The 19,554-nt window shown below is 40.6% G+C and overlaps 1 protein-coding gene across 3 annotated transcripts in view; it reads left to right on the top strand.

Moving 5' to 3' along the window:
• The window catches only part of Cep78 (centrosomal protein 78), a 38,179-nt gene extending 22,263 nt beyond the window's left edge, over positions 1-15,916 (top strand). For 2 of the 3 annotated variants that reach the window (XM_029555409.1, XM_029555408.1), the window contains 6 exons: positions 486-531; positions 1,851-1,979; positions 8,312-8,389; positions 9,899-10,065; positions 13,632-13,797; positions 14,645-15,916. In XM_029555409.1, coding sequence (XP_029411269.1) covers positions 486-531; positions 1,851-1,979; positions 8,312-8,389; positions 9,899-10,065; positions 13,632-13,797; positions 14,645-15,091 — 1,033 coding nt within the window. In that variant the 3' untranslated portion in view covers positions 15,092-15,916. The remainder of the gene's footprint in view (positions 1-485; positions 532-1,850; positions 1,980-8,311; positions 8,390-9,898; positions 10,066-13,631; positions 13,798-14,644) is intronic. The other variant, XM_008851856.3, reaches the window with a different exon arrangement.
• Positions 15,917-19,554: the final 3,638 nt, after the last annotated feature.

Below are 19,554 nucleotides of genomic sequence, written 5' to 3'. Positions count from 1 at the left end.
CTGAGGCCCAACTTTTCTTTTTTTAAGACAGGAGCTCCCTATGTAGCCAAATTCTTCTGTCTTGACCTCTTGAATGCTGGGATTACACATGTGAGCAACTGCTTGCCTGTCCACTTTTACATTCTAGTTATATATCATTATGGTTTCATATTTTCTTGAGATAATCATTAGTCTATCCTCGTTTAAGAAGTTGCAAATTAGAAATTGATTAGTATCACTGTTAAAAAGAGTAAGACTAGAAATCTCAGTTACCCTAAACAGGATGGTAATGTGAATTACCAGCACATAGGACTGAATGTCTAAACTGTTACAAAACAATTCTGTTCAGTCTATTTGATTTCTTCCGAGGCACAGCCTTCCAGGTGCTTATTTTGAGGTATTTAGTACTGTATGTGATTCTATATGGAGAGTGTACATAATGCAAGCAAGTTTGATTACATAGTGTTTACATCAAAACATAGCTTAATTTGTTGGTATCCTTTCAGGGGTTTTCCAGTCATTAAAACCCGTGATTTATCTACTCACCTGCAGGTATGTATTTTTCATGTTTATAACATATAAGGAATTACAGTAGGAAAAGTACAGGGTCATTCTCTGTGCCTTTTAAACTGACTAGAGCCTTATAAAATTGATTTCCCTCCCTGAAGTAAATCTATTTAAGCTTTCCAGACTGCTGTCCTAATGCCATGATACAGTTATGTATATGACACACACAGAAAGCCTGGGGGTTTCATCTTAGACATGCTGTTTCTCTAGTCGATAAATAAGCTGATACAAAAAAATTTGGCCATTATGTCTTATTATCATGGAGGTGATTACTTAACACTGTACAGATTTTCAAGAACTGTTGCTTTGGGGTACATACATATATACATACATACATACATACATATTGAAGTCTTAAGGCTGGGGCAAAGCAGTAAGTGCCAGTGTGTGGTTTCTCAGAGCCTTTCTTCTTCATAATGAACCGTAAATATCCCCTGTCTTCCTGTCTCACAATCTTAGAGCAAACTTATTCTGTCTCAGGGCTGGGTTTTCTCTCCCAGTCATTCAGGGATATTCTGCAGGTTCTCTGAGATGAGGAGAAGAGCACCTTAAATGCTGTCACCCTGGGTGTCAGTACTGACCCTATACACTAAAGGGTTTGGGTACCATCTCATTCTGCCATTGAGGATTTACATATACTGCAGGGTTTGCTGTTTATGGTGACTTTCCCAGCACTCAGCTTCAATTTGTATATTTTTTAGAAGGATTGTGACCAAGTCAGCTTTTAAGTAGTGAGTTACCTCTGATGGTGGACAACATACCAGTGCTACTGAAACTTGACAGAAGACTAGTACTTACTACACTAGTTTTGACTGAAGGATGAGGAGAAGATGAGGTTATGGTGGATCACTTTCAGTTGTATGTTTGTGGTTTATTTTAAAAACCATCCTAGTGTTTATTATATTTCAGTTTATTGACATTAAAGTATTCTGTTCATTCTTGATCTGTCCCCTATTGATGGATTTTCCTTTTAAATATTGTACTTCCACACTCTTTGTCTCGTGTTGAAGAATAAATTTCTCATCTTCAGTATAAAAATATTAAAATTAACCTGAACAAAGATTGTTTAGTCAAATAATATGGGCAATTCCAAACAGTAGTCATAGCTGTGCATAACAGAATTCTGTGTAGTACGACAGCAAGAATAAGTGGAGTTTCCTGGCACTCATTGTTTATGCTAAGGAGTAGGGAAAAGCATCTGTAGATAATAACTTGATACTGTAGAAAAGCCAGTTTGATTAGATGTCCTCTGGTATTTAGTATTTGGTTTATGTTATTAATAAGTCTGTTCTCTTTTATTTAAGCAAACAGATTTTCCTGTAACTGTGACAGTAGAGAGTCCTTCATCCTCAGAAATTGAAGAGGTTGATGATTCTTCAGAAAGTGTTCATGAAGTGCCTCAGAAAACCAGTTTAAAACAAGAAGCATTACAGGTACAGAGCTATCACTTTCAAGATACAGAGATTATTTCAAACTCATTTGCCCTTGGTGGAAGCTTGATTCTGAAACAGCCCTAGGCAGTTCATTGGAATTCTGTTTGCCTCTCTGTTCTAATGCTTATTCCATTGAAGAGTTCCTTATCTTAGAACCAGATGAGAGGAGGATGTGTATACTTTACAAAATAAAAGGATGGCACCATTTTTTCCCCTCTTAGAATATTAGGAGAACCTTAATGATCATAAAATAAATTTAAGGAAATTGAGTACTGTCATGTAGTCGATTTGCATATGGAAACCAGAGGACAGCCTTAACTGTCATCCTCAGATGCCATCCACCTTGGAGTTTGGGATGTTTCTGTTTGTTCGAAGGCCAGGAATTTGATAGTGCTAGCTGAACATTCTAATGAGAAAAATAGAGCTTTTTAAGGAAAGTATAGTTGATAGAAAGGGTTTTTGTTATGTTTTGTTTGCTTTTTTATTTTTTTTGAGACGGAGTCACATATAGCTCAGGCTGTCCTTGAACTCACTACTAACCTCAGTCTGGCCTTGAATTCCTGATCACCTCCCATGTGAGCTACCATGCCTGGCTTTGAAAATAAAGTTTTGATACTGATATTTTCCTTTCACAACATAAAAAATTTTAGAAACTACATGATACTACTTTAAAACCCAGCATCTAATGTCATTTCATTTTTTCTGTGTGAGCAAAAAGAATTTTCACAACAATTTTTTTGTGTCTTAAACATGCTTTTTATTTAGGCTTTAATGGGAAACTGATAATGTCTATATTGTTTAGTTTCTGGAAGACCTTGTCTTTTAAGAAGCCTTTGACTTTTTTGTGTGGTCTATGTGAGTCTAAGATGAAGGTGCCAAGTAGGTTTGTGTCTGGTGAGGGCCTGAGTTCTAGTTACAGATGTCAGCATCTCAGAATGTTGTTACATGGGTGAAGGACACAACCATTTTTTATGTGATTATAGAAATCAGTATTTGATTCAAATTTTTTAAAAAGTCATTTGAGGATTTAGTTTAATGGTAAACCCCTTGCTTAGCCCTGGATTTGATTCTCATATATATATATACTGGGTATGTGGTGGCATACGCCTTTAATCCTAGCACTTGGAAGGCAGAGACAGGAGGATTTCTGTGAGTTCCAGGCCAGCCTGGTCTACATAGTGAGTTCCAGGCCAGTTAGAGCTACAGGATATCCTTTCTAAAAAAAAAAAAAAAAAATTATAACACTTATATAGAGAAATCTTAGTCACTAACAGAATTATAGACTCTTGGGGAGGAATCTGTGTAGAACATATGACAGCCCCTTTTATCTTATAAATGAACACCTATAGTACCTGGTTTTTAAAGCACTTGAATTGATTTATTTGTAAGTTGTGAAGTAAAAAGTCCTTGATCAGTGTGTTGTGCTCATTTCCCTCACAAAGTTTCTAAGAGAAATTGGCTTTTGTGGGTTTTTTATTTCTTTCTGTTACTTTCTTTGTTTGAAATGCTGTGGAGCATGCTTTGTGCATGTTTTAGGCATGCCTTCTACTACTGATCTCTGCCCCCAGCTCAGGAGATTTGTGTCTAAAAGTGGTTATGGCCATGGGGAAGATCAATTAGGAACTATAGCCACAGAATTTCTCATTCACAGTGTGTTGAGGACACTCTTGGCTTTTTTTTTTATTTTGAGAATTAGCTAAAATGATCTTTCTCTTTTAAATTCATTTATTTTTATTTTATGTGTATAAGTGTTTTCTCTATATGTATATAAATGTACCTGTGCAAGTAATGACCACAGCCAGAAGAGGGCATCAGATCACCTGGAACTGGAGTTGGTAGATGATTGAGAGCCACCATGTGGGTTAGGTGCTGGGAACCGAACCTGGTTCCTTTGCTCACTGCTCTTAACCACTGAGCCACCTCTCCAGCTCCTAAAGTAGTCTTTTAAGAGAAACTTTAGGCATGCATGTGGCACACGTACATACATGCAGGCATAACATGCAGGCACATAAAAAGAATAAAAAGAAATTAAAAAAAATACTTCAAATGTGTAAGCTCACAATAAAAAGATGAAATTCTAACCTATTTGAAAGAGAAGATGGAAGGAAATGTAACTGATCCAGTACAGCATAGGAAGTCATCACTTAGAATAAGCACCGAGATAGCCCCTAGCTCTGAGGGAACCTAATTCTCCCTGTAGAAGCTGTTCCGTGCTCAGCTGTGCATGCCAGAGGAAAGACTGAATCAGAAATATAATTAAATAGGGGTTGTCTCTTGATGGCCTATGGGAGGTACTGGGAAGTTGTAGAGTTCGTTGGTAATTACATGAGCAGTCTCTGACAGCTTTGTCCTTTGCACATTTTGGCATATCTGTATTTTATAGTTAAAAACCTGTCTAAGGAAATTTTGGCTTCCCTAAAGGACTGAATGTCTGAATGGGGAGGGGAGACTGTTTATTCATACCCTGTCTATAGTAATTGCATTCATATGTTTATTCACTTAGCATTGAGCAGTCATATATCCAAGCATTCTTCTGAGTTTTATTTATTAATTCACTTAATTATCATGAATTTATCTCAGTTCTATAGAAGAGAAGAAAACCAAGGCCTGGAGTTACTGAATTTGTCAGCTAACAGGCCAGGACTTTGCCCAGAGTATCTTCAGGGCTTCTATTGTTGCTTGGTCTTTTTGAGACAGGGTCTTCCTGTAACCATAGCTGGCCTGGAACTAGCTATGGAGACCAGGCTGGCCTCACAGAGATCCACCTGCCTCTGCCTCCCAAGTTCTGGGATTAAAGGCATGTGCCACCATGCCTGGCAAAAATCTTCCAGATTTTTTTTTTAAACGAAAACCAAAATTTACTGAGTAGTAAGCAAAGAAATGGAGATTCAAAGAGGAGAGCAAGCTTCCACCTGTTCTTAACCATGTGTCTTCAATACATATGGCCAGGGCTTTTTCCTTATCCAACCTTTATTGCCTGTTTACTTTGACTAGGCACAGGAGGTAGTAGGGATAAATGCTTAATAAAACATGTTCCTTTCCTTCAAACACTTACATGAGAAAGTAAGCCAGTAGTTATAGTAGAGCTGATATATCCAAGTGGTAGGCTGTATTGCTGGCAACAGTATTAAATTTCAGAAGCGCTGGAAATATGTTAGAATGTAAATATTTCAGTGCCTCAAAAATGTTCATTTGGGGGCTGAGAGATGGCTTAGCAGTTAAGAGCACTGACTGCTCTTGCAGAGGACCCGGATTTGGTTCCCAGCACCCACATGGCAGGTAACAACCTGGAACTTCAGTTCCAAGGGGAGTCGATGATATCTTCTGACCTTTGTGGACATTGTGTGACATAGGTGCACTTACATACATTCAGGCAAAACATATATAAAATAAAAAAATCTTTAAAAAATGTTCTTTTGGTGCATACCAAGACTCAGGAGGCTGAGGCTTGAACTACATGATGAGACACTATCTCAAAACACAACAAAATAAAACAGCTCACCATGGTGACATGCCTTTAACTCAGCACTTGGGAGGTAGAGGCAGGGCATATCTCTGTGAGTTCGAGGCTAACCTGGTCTCCATCCTGAATTTCAGGCCAGTTGTGGCTACAGGGAGACCCTGTCTCAAAAAGGCAACAACAATAAAAAAAAGTGGAGAGAAGGATCATTTAAAATGTAACATGTCTGACTCCCTCCACTAGAGGGAGAAATTTTCATGTAATTGCACTTGACTCTGCTGTTGAGAGCTAGTCGAAAATGTGGGGATTGGGGCTGGAGAGATGGCTCAGCAAGGGTAAGAGAACTGGCTGCTCTTGCAGAGGACCTGGGTTCAGTTCCCAGCACCCACATGGCAACTAACAGTGGTCCATAACTGCAGTTCCAGGGGATCCAACACCCCCTTCTGACCTCCACAGGCATTGCGCATCAAGGGTGTACTTAGGTGCAGGCAATACACTCATACATATAAAATAAAAAAATATTTTTTTATGTGGGGACTGCAGTGAGATTGTCATCCATGATGGGTGGGACTTTGCTGTGATGCAGCTCTTTTAAGGTCACACAGAGTCCTGTAAGGAAGCCCAATAAGCTCACTGGCTTGAAAAAAATGGGTAAGTGTAATCTCCTTTCTCTAATTGTGCCAAGAACTTCTTATTTACATCATTGTTTATAATTTCTATGGCATCGGTTTAAAATGTTAAAACCATTACGTGAATAATAAATACAGGACTTTTGTGATTTCCTCCTTTCCCATAAAGACTTGGTTGGTTTTAACACTGACTGAAAATATTTGGTATGGGCCGGCAAGATGGCTCTGTTGGTAAAGGTGCCTGCTGCCATTTATGATGACCTGAGTTCAATACCTGGGACCTATGTGGTATATGTCGGCACACATGTGCCATGGTCTAAGAGGTCAGTAGATAACTTAGATTGTGGCACATGTGTGCCACACACACACACACCACACACACACAAAAATGTAATTTTTAACGTACATGTTTTGTTTACTATTATATGATCAGCCACTCAAAAATAATGGTTTATGACAAGTTGTTTATTTTATTCATGAGCCTGGGCGTGTATAAATTGTTACTACACATTGGATTGCTTTTAAACAGTACCTATTTATGAGCTCACAGTGCCAGAGCATTCATCCAGATTAAGACTTGACTGAGATCTCTGTTCAGGTTTTTATAGAGCTGAAAGTAGGGTGTGGGCCAGGCTATGTTACCACCTGCCTGTCCTGGGTAAGAATTCAGCTCTTGTAGTAGGACTGAGGGCCCATTTCTTTGCTAGTTGTCAGTCAGGAGATCCCCTCATCTCGTCGAGGCCTCCTCTTCAAAGCCAGCAATGGAGAATTTCTCTGAACTCCTTTTTAGTAAAAATAGAACATGGTAGAAGTAGAAATCTTTTTCCAGGGAAGAGCCTGGTACTTTTTAGTAGATTGCTTGATGATGTCACTTACACTCTATCCTCATGTCACCTGCTGTAAAGACCTTAATTGCATCCCTTCACAGCAGCTCCTACATTAGTGCTTAAGTAATGGGGTTAGGGAGACACTGGAATGGTGGAGAAGCTTAGGCGCTGTTTTAGGATTTTTACCTAACACAATGTCGCCAGAGTTCTCTCGGGGTCTCTTGTGCTATCAGACAAACCATATAACATATCTTTATGAACATTTATTATTATTGTAGGGGAGGAGGGGAGTGACAACAACAAAATGAACACTCAGTGTCTAGCTCTGCACTACTGAGCTATGTGTGGTGGCAGCTCAGAGCCCGCCATATCAGATCGCTCCCATGGCATGCCCATAGTTGCTGCTAGCTTTCACCCACGCCTCAGGGGCATGGTAAGTGCCAGGCCGGTCTGTTCTTGAGTACCCCCCAGCTGCTGCATGTTCCTCATGCCTGCAGCCGCCCTTCCTGGTGGCTCACGGCTTTGGTTCCAAGATGGCGCCTCAAGCCCCTCCTTCCACGGCTAACTCTCCACAGTCAATTTTCTGCAGCAGGCCCTGCCCCTTGGAGGAACCAGGACCCCTGGGGAGTACACAGATAGTGACAGCCCCCATCAACACACACACACACACACACACACACACACACACTCTCTGTCAAAGACTATAGAGTCTCATTCCTGAAAATGGTAAGTTTGCCGGTGTACACTGTTTTCTTGATCTCAATGAAGAAGAAGGCTACCCCTTCTGTGACCAGGACTGGTATTCAACTTCCTGAATTCAAAGCCTGGCTTGACTACTTAACTAATGTTGGGTGTGGAACTCTGCTTCTCCTGCCTTGATGTTCTCGTTTGTAAAATGATGGAGTTACTATGCTTGTTCTTCTTGTAAGGTTTTAATGGTTAGGTTGGGTTAGGTAGTACTAGAAAACCAATGCTTAGACCAATGCTTGGCATACATAACGTGCTTTGAAAGTGTTTAATTTTGTAATATGCATTTTAGTTTGTAGTTACATAATTCAGGTGTGTTAAGCATGTTATAAATTTCCTATTATGAAGAACCACAAGAATAGAATAAAAGTTTCTTTTCATGGCTGTTAATATTTTATTTGTGGTTCCCTAACTTAATATGCATACATGCCTTTTGTGGTAAGTGCTACAAATGAGAGTTGGAAAGAGTGAGATTTATATAAATCTGTAATGTGCTGATTTGATCTGTTTTAGAAATTAACTTCACTAACATGGCACGATAGGCAAATCATCCCACTGTGTGAGCTTCCTTCTGCCTCTGCCTAAGTGCTTAGTGGAGTATGTAGCTACTAGAGATTGCAGGGCCACAGTGTGTGTTAATTACTGTGTTATTCCACATCCTAATACTAGGAAAAACTGGAGGAGTGCCTGAAACAGTTGAAGGAGGAAAGAGTAACACGGCTTAAGGCTGACAAGCGTGTCAGTGAGGTAAATAAGTCTTTTTCTTGTGTTTTGAGAGTTGTTTTTTAGTTTTGTTTTATTTTAAATCATGTACACATAAACTTTAACATTTTCAGAGTGATATAGTGTATTGTAAACTGAGTTGCACCATTTTAACCTTACATTTTATTGTCATGATTATATTCTAAAAAAGTATGTAGCAGACCCTCTGTGAGTTCGAGGCCAGCCTGGTCTACAGAGTGAGTTCCAGGACAGCTGGAGCTACAGGGAGACCCTGTCTCAAAAAGACCAAAAAAAAAAGTAAAAATTTGAAGGGTAAAAAATTTTTAGTATAAAAAAGCACCCCCAGGCTGTCATATATTTTCTATTTACGAAATGTATAATAAATTAGGCTTATACTGTGTATATAATAACAAATGGTAATGAGACTGTGTTCTTAGAGTGAGTTAGGAAAATTAACTAATTTAAAGATGTCTCTGAGGTTGGGTGTGGTGGTTTGAGGGCATGGTGCCAACACTTGGAAGGCTGAGGCAGGGGGATGACTGCAGGTTCAAGACCATTCTAGTGAATTCAAAGCCAACCTTGACTACATGGCCATACTGTATCTTAAAAAAAAAAAAAAAAAACTTAAGGCAAATAAAAATATGAAGTATAAGATAATGGAAAGCTCTTAAGAATGCCATTAGAGGATAAAATCTGTGTACTGTGGGCAGTGAACTAATGTGCCTAGAGCTAGAAGATTTTATAAGTAGTTCCATACTGCAAAGTGAGCTTGAGGAAGAATCTTTGTATGTATTGTATTGAAGGACACTTGCTCATTCAGTAAATATTGAGCACTTGATTATGTAAGGCAAAAAATATATCATGAAAAATTGAAAAATTAGCCTTTCTGAGAAGCACCAGGGCTGGGTTTGATACAGTGTTGCCTGAGTAGATGGAGAGGGTGAGGAACGTGCAAGAGAATTACAGTACTCAAAAAGTTAGGGTGGCAGCTGTGGAGAATTGAGAATTAGTAAATTAACAAAGACTTTAAAAGGTGCATATTAAGTGTTCTGCTTGGGAGCTGATGAGACGGCTCAGTGGATAAAGACGTTGCTGCTACCCTTCCCTCCAGTTGTCCTCTGACTGCCACGTGCGTGCTGTTGCACATGGACATCCTTTATTAAGAAGTGTGAAAATATCAGTCCTTAATGGATTAATTATAGCAGAATTATACTTTTGCTCAGATCAGGCTGCTATATTAAGGTGAGCCTCAGGCAGCTAATTCTCTGTTATACAGTGATATGATATTTAGCTGGTTAGGAATGTGGAAAAATTATTAATAAAACAGTAACTTTTATTTATATACTATACATCGCATAGGAAATTTTCCCGAATGCCTCAGATAAAGATTGTTATGTGATATGCTTATTGTTTTTTATTGATTGAGGCCTTAATTATGAATTACTTACATTTTAAAATGCTTTACTCAGAAATTGTTTTCTTTAGATGACTGTGAAAAAAATCATATCGTATAATTTCAACCTTCTTTTGTAGCTCGAACAGGAAAATGCCCAGTTAAGAAATATAAATTTCTCCTTGTCTGAAGCCCTTCATGCACAGTCACTGACAAGCATGATCCTGGATGATGAAGGTGTTTTGGGCAGCATTGAGAATTCTTTCCAGAAGTTCCATGCTTTCTTGGATCTCCTTAAAGATGCTGGGTTAGTTTATTTCTTTGTAGGACAGTCTTCCTCAGTGATGTTAATAGTAACTTGCTGAGGAACTTGAATACCTTTCCTAGCTTCCACAAGACATATTTGTTGTGTAATTAACAACAGTAAATTTGATTTTTTTAAATGGAAAATTCATTTTAAAAGAAATACAGGACGGTAAACCTGCCTTTATGATGGGTAGAAAGCCCGTCATAAAAAAGTAAAATATAGTGCAGCAGGCCCTGCCCCTCGGAGGAATAAGTGTCCCTTAGGACACACTCCACCCCTTCCTGCGGCTCTTACACTCTTTCTGCCAATCTTCCGCTAAGGTCCCTGAGCCTTGGAGGGGGTGACAAGTGTAGGGTGATCTCTCTTATATCATGGCAAGATAAGAGACTCCTTGGGCCTCTGCATTATTCGTCTTTAGGCTGTGTCCACTGGTCTATCTCAGTGGTGTTTCTTCTACTATAAAGACAAATGGAAGGAAGTAGACACATTTAAACAAACATGAATGTAAATACAAATGCCTAGAGGATATCCCAGTATTTGTACTATATTCATCAAACAGTATGCTTGTAATGGCTTCCCCACTAGGGCCTGTAGCCTTTCTCAACACAAGGTTAGCCTGGTCTACAGCACCAGATGTATGTACCACCCCTAGGAATGGGCTTTATCCGATTAGAAATTTGTCAGTTGTACATATGTTGGTCAAGACATTATTGCACTTGCAGACAGTACTTGGCATTGTCCATACTGTACAGCATGTGGGGTCCATTGTTGAGTAGGTTCATAGCAGATCCTTTCTTCCCCAACCATCTGCATAGCGCCTTCTGGTACTGTGAACGTCACCCATCCAGTGGCATGGAGTTTTTGGCTTAGTCTCACCTCCATCATTTCTTTTCTTCCCATGCTCATGTCGTGCAGTGTCCTCAGCAATGTGGCCTTACTAACCTTTCTAGTGTGTAACCGACATTAGTGGTAATAGCCTTGGTGAATTTGAGGACCTCTAGGATCTCTCTCTGACCAACAGTTCATAGCGGGGCAACCCACCCCCGGTAATATAGATTTTCTTAACACTTGTGTAGTTTGGGAGCCTCTGTTGTCATCTTACCCAACCATAAAACTCCCAAGAATCCTACAATTATAGCTGGCCTTTGTTTCTTCAGGTATCTTTCAAATGGGTTTCACATCTGTAAAATACTTAGAGGAAGGTTAACATATATTAAATCAATCATAGATAAGGTCTGACATAGCATGGAAAGGTTTTATCCATTCGTATTATCTGTCTTTTTCCGAAGTCCTTGGACCTTACACAAGTTAAAATGTCCCGTTTTCTTTCTCTCTCAGGCTCTGCAACTTAATCTGCCAGCACCTCCCTGGCCTTTTCAGCTTCCCCCACTTGGGGTACATCTTTTATTATGCAAAGTGGCCACGCCCCCTCTCTGGTTCTCTACTTGTATCCAAGGCCTTTAAAAGTTTTTCTAGCTTTTCTATAACCTTTAACAAATTTTCTTATACCCATAACTGGGCTGTTTCCCCACATTTACAACACAGCTGTGGCCCACGCTTCTGCGTGTCCGGCTCCTTTTTAGTTACGTATTTTATAATCCATTGTAAGATCCATATCAGTGCTGCCATTTAGCTCCTTAGCTTTTTCCCAACTCCAGTGGTTTGTCATTCCTAGCACTGTCATCCTGCCAACTGTGCCAATTTGACGCCCAAGGTCTCTTAGGGTTTTTCCTGGCTCTGTTAGACAAACCATATAACACACCTTTACCTGAATTTTTCATAGCTTATATTCAAAGTAGGGGAAACAGAGTAACTTACAAAGGCTAACACTCGGGCACCTTGTTCTGCTCTGTGTCTCAGTGGCCTGGCCCGCCATTCCATATTGCCTCTGCGCCCCACCCACAGTCTCCCTTAGCTTTAGTCCATGCCTCCTGGGCCTGCGGTCTCACTCCAGGTCGGTAAATACCCCCTCTCGCGTCCACACAGGTGAGACACCAGGGCCATTTTTTTATGCGCCACTCGCTTCCAAGATGACCCCAGTGTTCCTCCCTCCGTGGCTAACTCTCCGCAGCTCCCTCTCCATAGCTAACTCTCTTCAACCAATTCGCCACAGCAGGCCCCGCCCCTTGGAGGAATAAGTGCCGGTTGGGACACACTTGGTAAAGACTAAATTAATGTTGGTTATATGAAATGCATCCAATATTTACGTGTATAAATGTTTTGCTTAAATGTATTTAAGTGCACCTGTGTCACGAAATGCTTACAGAGGTCAGAAAAGCGTGTCTGCATCAGAGTTCCCTAAAACTGGATTTAGGGACAGTTGTTAGCAGATGTGGGTCCTGGGAACTGAACCTCAGTCCTCTGCAGGAGCAGCCAGTCTCTTGCCCACTCTTCAGAATATATCCAGCTTTGTCTATTATAAATAACAGACAATGTGTTTTAAAAAATAAAGAGAAAGAAAAGACTAAGTTAAAGATAATTTTAGTTAAAAGAAATCAGAATATATAGGAGATTCTTTGCCTTTTACTTTGCCAAGTATGTTTGAATTATTTTTAAATATTTTTATTTTTAATTGTGTGTGTCTGTGTGAATATGTACATGTAAGTGCAGGTGCTTATCGAGGCCAGAGGCATTGGATCCCCTGGAACTGGAGTTATAGATGATTGTGAGCTGCCTGATATAAGTGGTGGAAACTGAACTCAGGTCCTCTGTAAGAGCTCTTAAGTGCTGAGCCATCTCTCTAGCCCCAAATTAAGTTATCTTTATTCCTAGACCTTAGAATGGTTATTGAGCTGCAGGGGTGATACAGATACAGGTGTAGGTCAGTGGTTTTCACCTTGGAGTAATTTTGCTAAAAGAAGATGCTAGACAGCCATGGTAGAGCATAACCTGTAATCTCATCAGTTGGCAGGTAGAGGGAGAGGAGGATCAGGAGTTGAAAGTAACCCTTGGCTTCATAAAAAATTTGAGGTCAGCTTGGGTTACATGAGACCCTGTCTCAAAAAACAAAAGATGCTGGATGTAGCTGATGGACCAGTGTTTTATAGGTAGATGAATGGGCTGGTGCTGAGAAGGAACCAAGACATTTGTGGAAACTGAGGGAAGGTGGTGAAATGCATGGGGCTAGCAGAAGTGGAAACTGCTGGTGGCTCTGTTTAAAATGAAGGAGTAAGCTGGGTGTGGCAGCACACGCCTTTAATCCCAGCGCTCAGGAAGCAGAAGCAGGTGGGTTTTTGTGATTTTATGGCTGCCAGCTAGGGCTACACTGAGACCCTGCTTCAAAAAAAAAAACAAAAAGGAAGGATGGATGCCATGAAAATAAAGTCAAGTGATATTTACTATATTATTGGGGAGAACAGGGAATGTGGAAAGGAGTAGATGACTGTCTGTGGTCTCAGCAGAAGTTAGGACGAGGTTGTTGTCTGGAGTAGGCCATTGACTTCTACGACTTCCCCGAATCCTAAGCATTCGTTTATGCACATATTTCCTGCTTGTAGCTGTGGGGAATTGATTATTAAGTGATTGTAGTGACCCTTGTCTTTTCCTCCTTTCTTCTTCATCGCCAGGCTTGGGCAGCTTGCCACAATAGCTGGTATTGATCAGTCAGATTTCCATGTACTAGGTCGTCCCCAGATGAATTCTACTGTTAGCAGTCTACCTTCAGAACAGAAAGCACTTGGAGAAGAACCAGATCTAAAGCAGAGTACTGTAGGACAGATGCAAAATATTCAGGTACGTGAACACAGTAGAACTTGATTTAAGAGTCATTAGTAAAGAGTTTTCCCAGTTAGAGAAATAATGATGCTCTCAATAGTGGTTCCTGAGTTGGTCAGGGCCAGAAGCCTCCTGGGGATTCTCTCCAAGTCTGAGAACAGTAAGTGTACCCATCTCGTCATACTGCATGACCATAAATAAAAACTGGAAGTTCTTTTGATAATTTATACTTCAAGCCAGTTATGCTCAGTGAAAGAAATGAAATATTAAAGAAAATGATCCAAATGTAAAATTTTTTAAATGCATATTTTATTCCTATTTCATCTAGGTCTCTATCTGTGTGCAGTCAGCTTACAATGAAGGGATGCTAATGAAGGTACAAGTACTAGTGCAGGGAGGTTTTTAACACAAGTAACCCAGATAAAAGGAGCAGTCAGTGCCCTACAGCCACCCAGTTACTGGAATGGCACCTCCTGCTGTTTTTCCTTTGCCTCACCTACAGCCCCATCTCCCAGCCTGTCTGGTCTTAGAGTTGACAGCTTATGAACTCAGCCCTCTAGCGTTGGATTCCTCTCATCTATGCATGGAGGCTAGAAAATTTCTTAGAGAACAGATTTGTTTTTAATCAGGGAAATGGAAAAATAAACATACAAAACTCTTAAAATATGGTACATCTAGCTCTAAGTATACCTAATTTTTGCATTGAGAATCACATGGCAGTATATAATTAGGAAAATGAGTAACAAAATCTGAGTAGTGAAGTGACTACCTAATGTTAAGATCACAGTTTGTATTGAAGTTTTGAACTCTTCTTATTAATGGATAGTGGCTTACTTTGTTCACTAGGACATTGCTTTTCTTCTAGTTTCAGAAAATTACAAATGATACTAGAATTCCTTTGCCTCTCGACTCCTTCCATGCTCCAGTTTCTACACAAGAGGCATCAGTAGCTTCAAGAGACGACCTAGGAGTTGCAGCCCCTGAGCATCGGGAGGAATCTTTCGAAGGGTTCATTGCCAGAACATGTTCTCCTGTAGCAGATAGGATTACTGAAACTGGGAATCAAAGAGAAGAAGCAATGTTGTCTAAAAATAGATCTTCAGAGAAAATGACCAGAACTAGTGAATCTACCAAGAAGCACTGTGCTAAGAAACACCCCGGGAGGGACCTGCGTTCTGACTCTGCCTCTACTGTGAACTCGAAAAGCAAAGGAGCCGGGGAAAGTAGGTCTGTAGTCAGTGAGCCAGTTAAAAGTGAGTCTTTGAAAAAGGCCATTTCTGCCAAGAAAGAGAATAGTGGCTGCCTCATCTAAGACAATGAAAAGTAAGCCAATGCTCTAGAACATTCTGAAAGTGACACTCTTGGATCTGATTTAGAATTTCAAGAAACTATCCATTCATCATCACACCTGACATAAATCTAATCTTTCAAAATTATGTTTTTGCCTTCAAATTTTAATAAATTTTCTTATGTTTTTATTATGCAGTGTCTTAAAACTCAGAACTTAAAAGCAATATAAGAGAAATTTATTATAGTGTTTATTTTAAAACAATGTTTTCTTTTTGCACTTTATGTAACTCATTCAGCAAACGTACAACACTTTATATGGTATTTTTGTGGGTGCTATGGCATTTACCCTCATGGAAATAATACTTTGTGAGGGAGAAAACAACAGTGAGGGGGAGGGGACTAGAAAGGAACGAGATGAAGAAATTGAATGGCTCGCCATAGATTGGATGTAAAAATGTGATTCACATGACTAGAAACCCGGCATATCCCAATTCCTAACTAGAGCAGCAGACATGTCCTAGGTCCTAACTGTGCTTAAAAAATTGCCACAGCTTTTAGTGGAGGATTTTCAAAGGCACAGTCTGTAAGAGCATGAACACACATCTGCCTGGTAAAACACAGATAAACTGGGTATAGTGGCACACTTAATCCCGTGTATTTGGAGAACTATAGACACAAGTTTATAGGCAGTGGCAAGTGATGTTCAAGCAGGTGGCGAGGAAGATCACAGAAGATGCTGCATGGAGCTGGTCTTTTACTCCAGGAAAACTGAACAAGAAAAATAAAACCACATGCTTGTGTTTGTACTTTTAGTTTTTGGTATTAGGGATCTTCACATTGAACCTCATATGCTGTTTGTTTGTTTTGTTTTTTGTTTTGCTTTTGTTCCTGGAGATTGAAGCCAAGGCCTTGTGTGTACTAGAGAAGCTCTATCACTGATACAGACACAACCTCCCTCCCTCCCTCCCTGCTCCCTCCCCACCTGCCCCCCCCCAAACCCCAATGCATTTTAGCTGGGATTTTAGGTTTATACCACTATACCTATAATTTGGTTTTGTTTGTTGTCTTCTCTGAGACGACCTCACTATGCAGATCTACCTGCCTTGGACCTGTGGCAGTCGTCTTCCTCCTCTTCTTGAGTGGATGGGATTACAGGCGTGAGCCACCACACCCAGCCTTATTTTTTGTTCTCCATATTTGTAATTCTTTTCCTTTTTTTTTTTGGTCTTTTTGAGATAGGGTCTCCCTGTAGCCCCAGCTGTCCTGGAACTCACTATGTAGACCAGGCTGGCCTTGAACTCACAGAGATTCCCCCCCCCCCATCCCCCGGCGCTTCTGGGATTAAAGATGTGCGCCACCACGCCCGGCCCTGTAATTCTTTTTTTTTTAATGTGTATGAATGTTTTGCCTGCATATATGTAAGTGCACCTATGTGTGCACTGTCTGCAGAGGCCAGAAGAGGGTGGTGGATGGCCTAGAACTAGAGTTAGCCTGCTATTGGCCACCAAGTGGGTGCTGGGAACTGAACTCAAGACCTCTGTAAGACCAGCCAGTCCTCTTAACCACTGAGCCATCTCTCCAGCCCACATATTTGTATTTTTATTGCAATAGTTTTAAATTATAAAGCAGTAATTTTAGTTTCTCTCTCTCTCTCTCTCTCTCTCTGATGTATGTGTAGCACTATCCTTGTACCACTCTGCATGTATGGAGGTGCATGTGTGGAGATCCGACAATTGTGTGGAATTCGTTCTCTGCTTCCACCATGAAGGAAGGGACTTATGTAAAATAAGTCCCAGGGATCAAACTCAGGTCATTAGATGTGCATAGTAAATACTTTGACCTGCTGATCAAGCTCACCTGCCATGAAATAATCTTGAAATGATGTGTATATGTGTACATGCTTTTAAAAAAGACTGCCCTAGCTAGGCATGTTGGTGGAGCACACGTTTAGTCCCAGCATTCTGGAGGCAGAAGCAGGCAGATCTCTGAATTGAAGACCAGCCTGATCTATATAGTGAGTTCCAGGGGCTACAAAAAGACCAAAAAAAAAAAGAAAAGAAAAGAAAAAAAATACTGCCCTGAAAACAGAGCCTTGGGTATGAGGCTGTTTAGCTTCAAATTCTTCCACTTGTGTCTTCCTTCACACTTACACTCTCTGCTTCCTTTAGCTGTATATAATCATTTTTACATATTTTTCAAGGTGACCTATCTGTATCTGTTTCTCAGATTCTCTTATTACTAATTTCATTAATTTCCTATTTGCATTTTCACTGGTATCTGTAGGTAAGCCACCTCAGATTCATTGAGAAACTCAATCTACATCATCACCTCAATCTGTTCTGTTGAGTTAGTCTCAAGTAGTGCGGGCTGGCCTTGAACTTACTCTGTAGTCCAGGCTGCCCTTGAGCTCATGGCAGTTCTGCCTCCACCTCCCAAGTTAAATTCCTTTTTGGAGAACAGAAACAATCTTAGGGAAAAGCTGAGGTTTGTGGGAGATCTCGCCTTGCCCTTGACTGGGGAGAGTTACTGCTGGTCCGCCTTTTCTTTTCCCTCATTACTGTCTCTGTTCTGGATTCCTGGTATTCCATCTGCCCTCCACCTCTATAGCTCCTGCTGTTCATGGGCCAGGGGAGGGGGGAGGCAGAAGCAGAACCTAACTCTGTAGTCCCTTGGGATTTTTTTGTTGCTGTTTTTGCTTTTTGAGACTCACTATGTAGCCCTGCCTGGCCTAGAACTCACTATGTAGACCAGACTGATCTGGAACTTAAGAGAGCCACCTCTTTCCGCCTCCCAGAGTGCTGAGATTAAGAGCGTGTACCACCCTGCCCAGCCTCACTTGAGATTTTTTTCTGCTTTTCCTTTTGTTGTTACATGTGTCTGAAATAATACTATTATTAGGTTTTACTATTCCTGAAATTAAAGTCAAACCTAAGTCTGCAGCTTGGAGGTTAAGTTTTTTCCCCTTTGTCCATTTCTCCTACTTTCTCTTTAATTAACATGTGTCTAAATTACAAAATGTCTATTCCTGAAATTCAAACATTAAGAGCATGATTTGTTTCTGTGCTATGGTTGCACTTGAGTAGTTCTCAAGCAGGTGATTAAAAAGGTAAACACAAAATAAAGGCAGGAACACCAGACTTCTTTTTAGTATTATTTTATGTGTATGAATGTATTGCTTGCATGTATGTAAGCGCACCCATGTTGTGCAGTGCCACAGAAGTCAGAAGAGGACGTCGGAGCCCCTGAAACTGGAGTTAGGCCAGTTGTTAGCTGCCGTGTGGGTGCTGGGATTCAAACCTGGGTCCTCTGCAAGAGCAGCCAGTAGCCAGTATTCTTAACCACTGAGCCATCTCTCCTGCCCTAGGATACCAGACTTTTATCCAGCCAGGAAATAAGCTCCTTCCTGAATGAGGACTCTTTCCATAACCCTTGCTTGGCTGTGTCTCCTATCTTTAATTTTTTTAAATTTATTTTTGTCTCAAGTGAGTGTTTTGCCTGCATGTAAGTGTACCACATGCACGCAGTGTCTGTCGGGGCAGGAAGAGAGCATCGAATCCCCCTAGAACTGGAGTTCCAGACAGCCACCATGTGAGTCCTATGAACCAAACCCAGGTCCTGTGGACGAGTAGCCAGTGCTCTTAACCACAGAACCATCTCTCCAGCCCCCTCTTCTGTCTAAAATGTCTGATCAGCTCAAGTTGAACAATTAAAAAGCCGTTAGGGGGCTCTCCAACCAAACTTTCTAGTTCTCCTGGCTATTTATGAACCACTGACATCGGAATGAAAAACTAGAAAGTAGTGAATTTTTTTAGTAGTAAGGTAGGAAAGAATATACTTTCTTACCTCCTGGCTGGCTTATATGAATACTTTACTGGAGAACAGGCTTTGGGCTGGGTGTTTTCAGGTTCTTGATGTCTTATTCAAGAATGAAGTAAAAATCCACACAGATTGCAGAATAGCAAGGAAACATTATTCAGAACAAGATCTGAACACACTGCAAGAGAGCAACAGGCCTTGTGAGTGAAAACACTCGAGCGCCCCCAATATCGTTTGGGCCTTTTTTATATGGTGTTCAAAGAAGAGGAGTTTGTTTACTCTAGAGGTGTAGTTTGGATGGTTCTCTTGTTTTGATTGACAGGCTTGGATTACATGAGCCTTTGCTCTCTGCACATATCTCTTCCATAAAGCATCTGATTTTAATGATATATACCCAATTATGCATAGGCATAAGATGATAAATAGGGTGTTTAAAGTTTACTTGGGAATACAGTTTTGCCTTATTGTGCATGCTCCCAAAACCAGATTGGACGGGATTGGCCCTCCTACCCTCAGACCAGGATGTACTGGGAGTATGTTTGAGAAGGCACTTGCTACCAAAAACTCAAGTCTACATGGTAGAAGGAAAGACTCCTGCAAATTTGCCTCTGATCACTCATGTCCCTCCTACCCCCCCCCACACATACATACATACAAAATAAGAAAGTG

Source organism: Nannospalax galili, unplaced genomic scaffold (assembly GCF_000622305.1).
Source record: "Nannospalax galili isolate Female #2095 unplaced genomic scaffold, S.galili_v1.0 scaffold306, whole genome shotgun sequence".
NCBI lineage: Eukaryota > Metazoa > Chordata > Mammalia > Rodentia > Spalacidae > Nannospalax > Nannospalax galili.
This window is presented reverse-complemented; position numbering and strand designations above follow the sequence as displayed.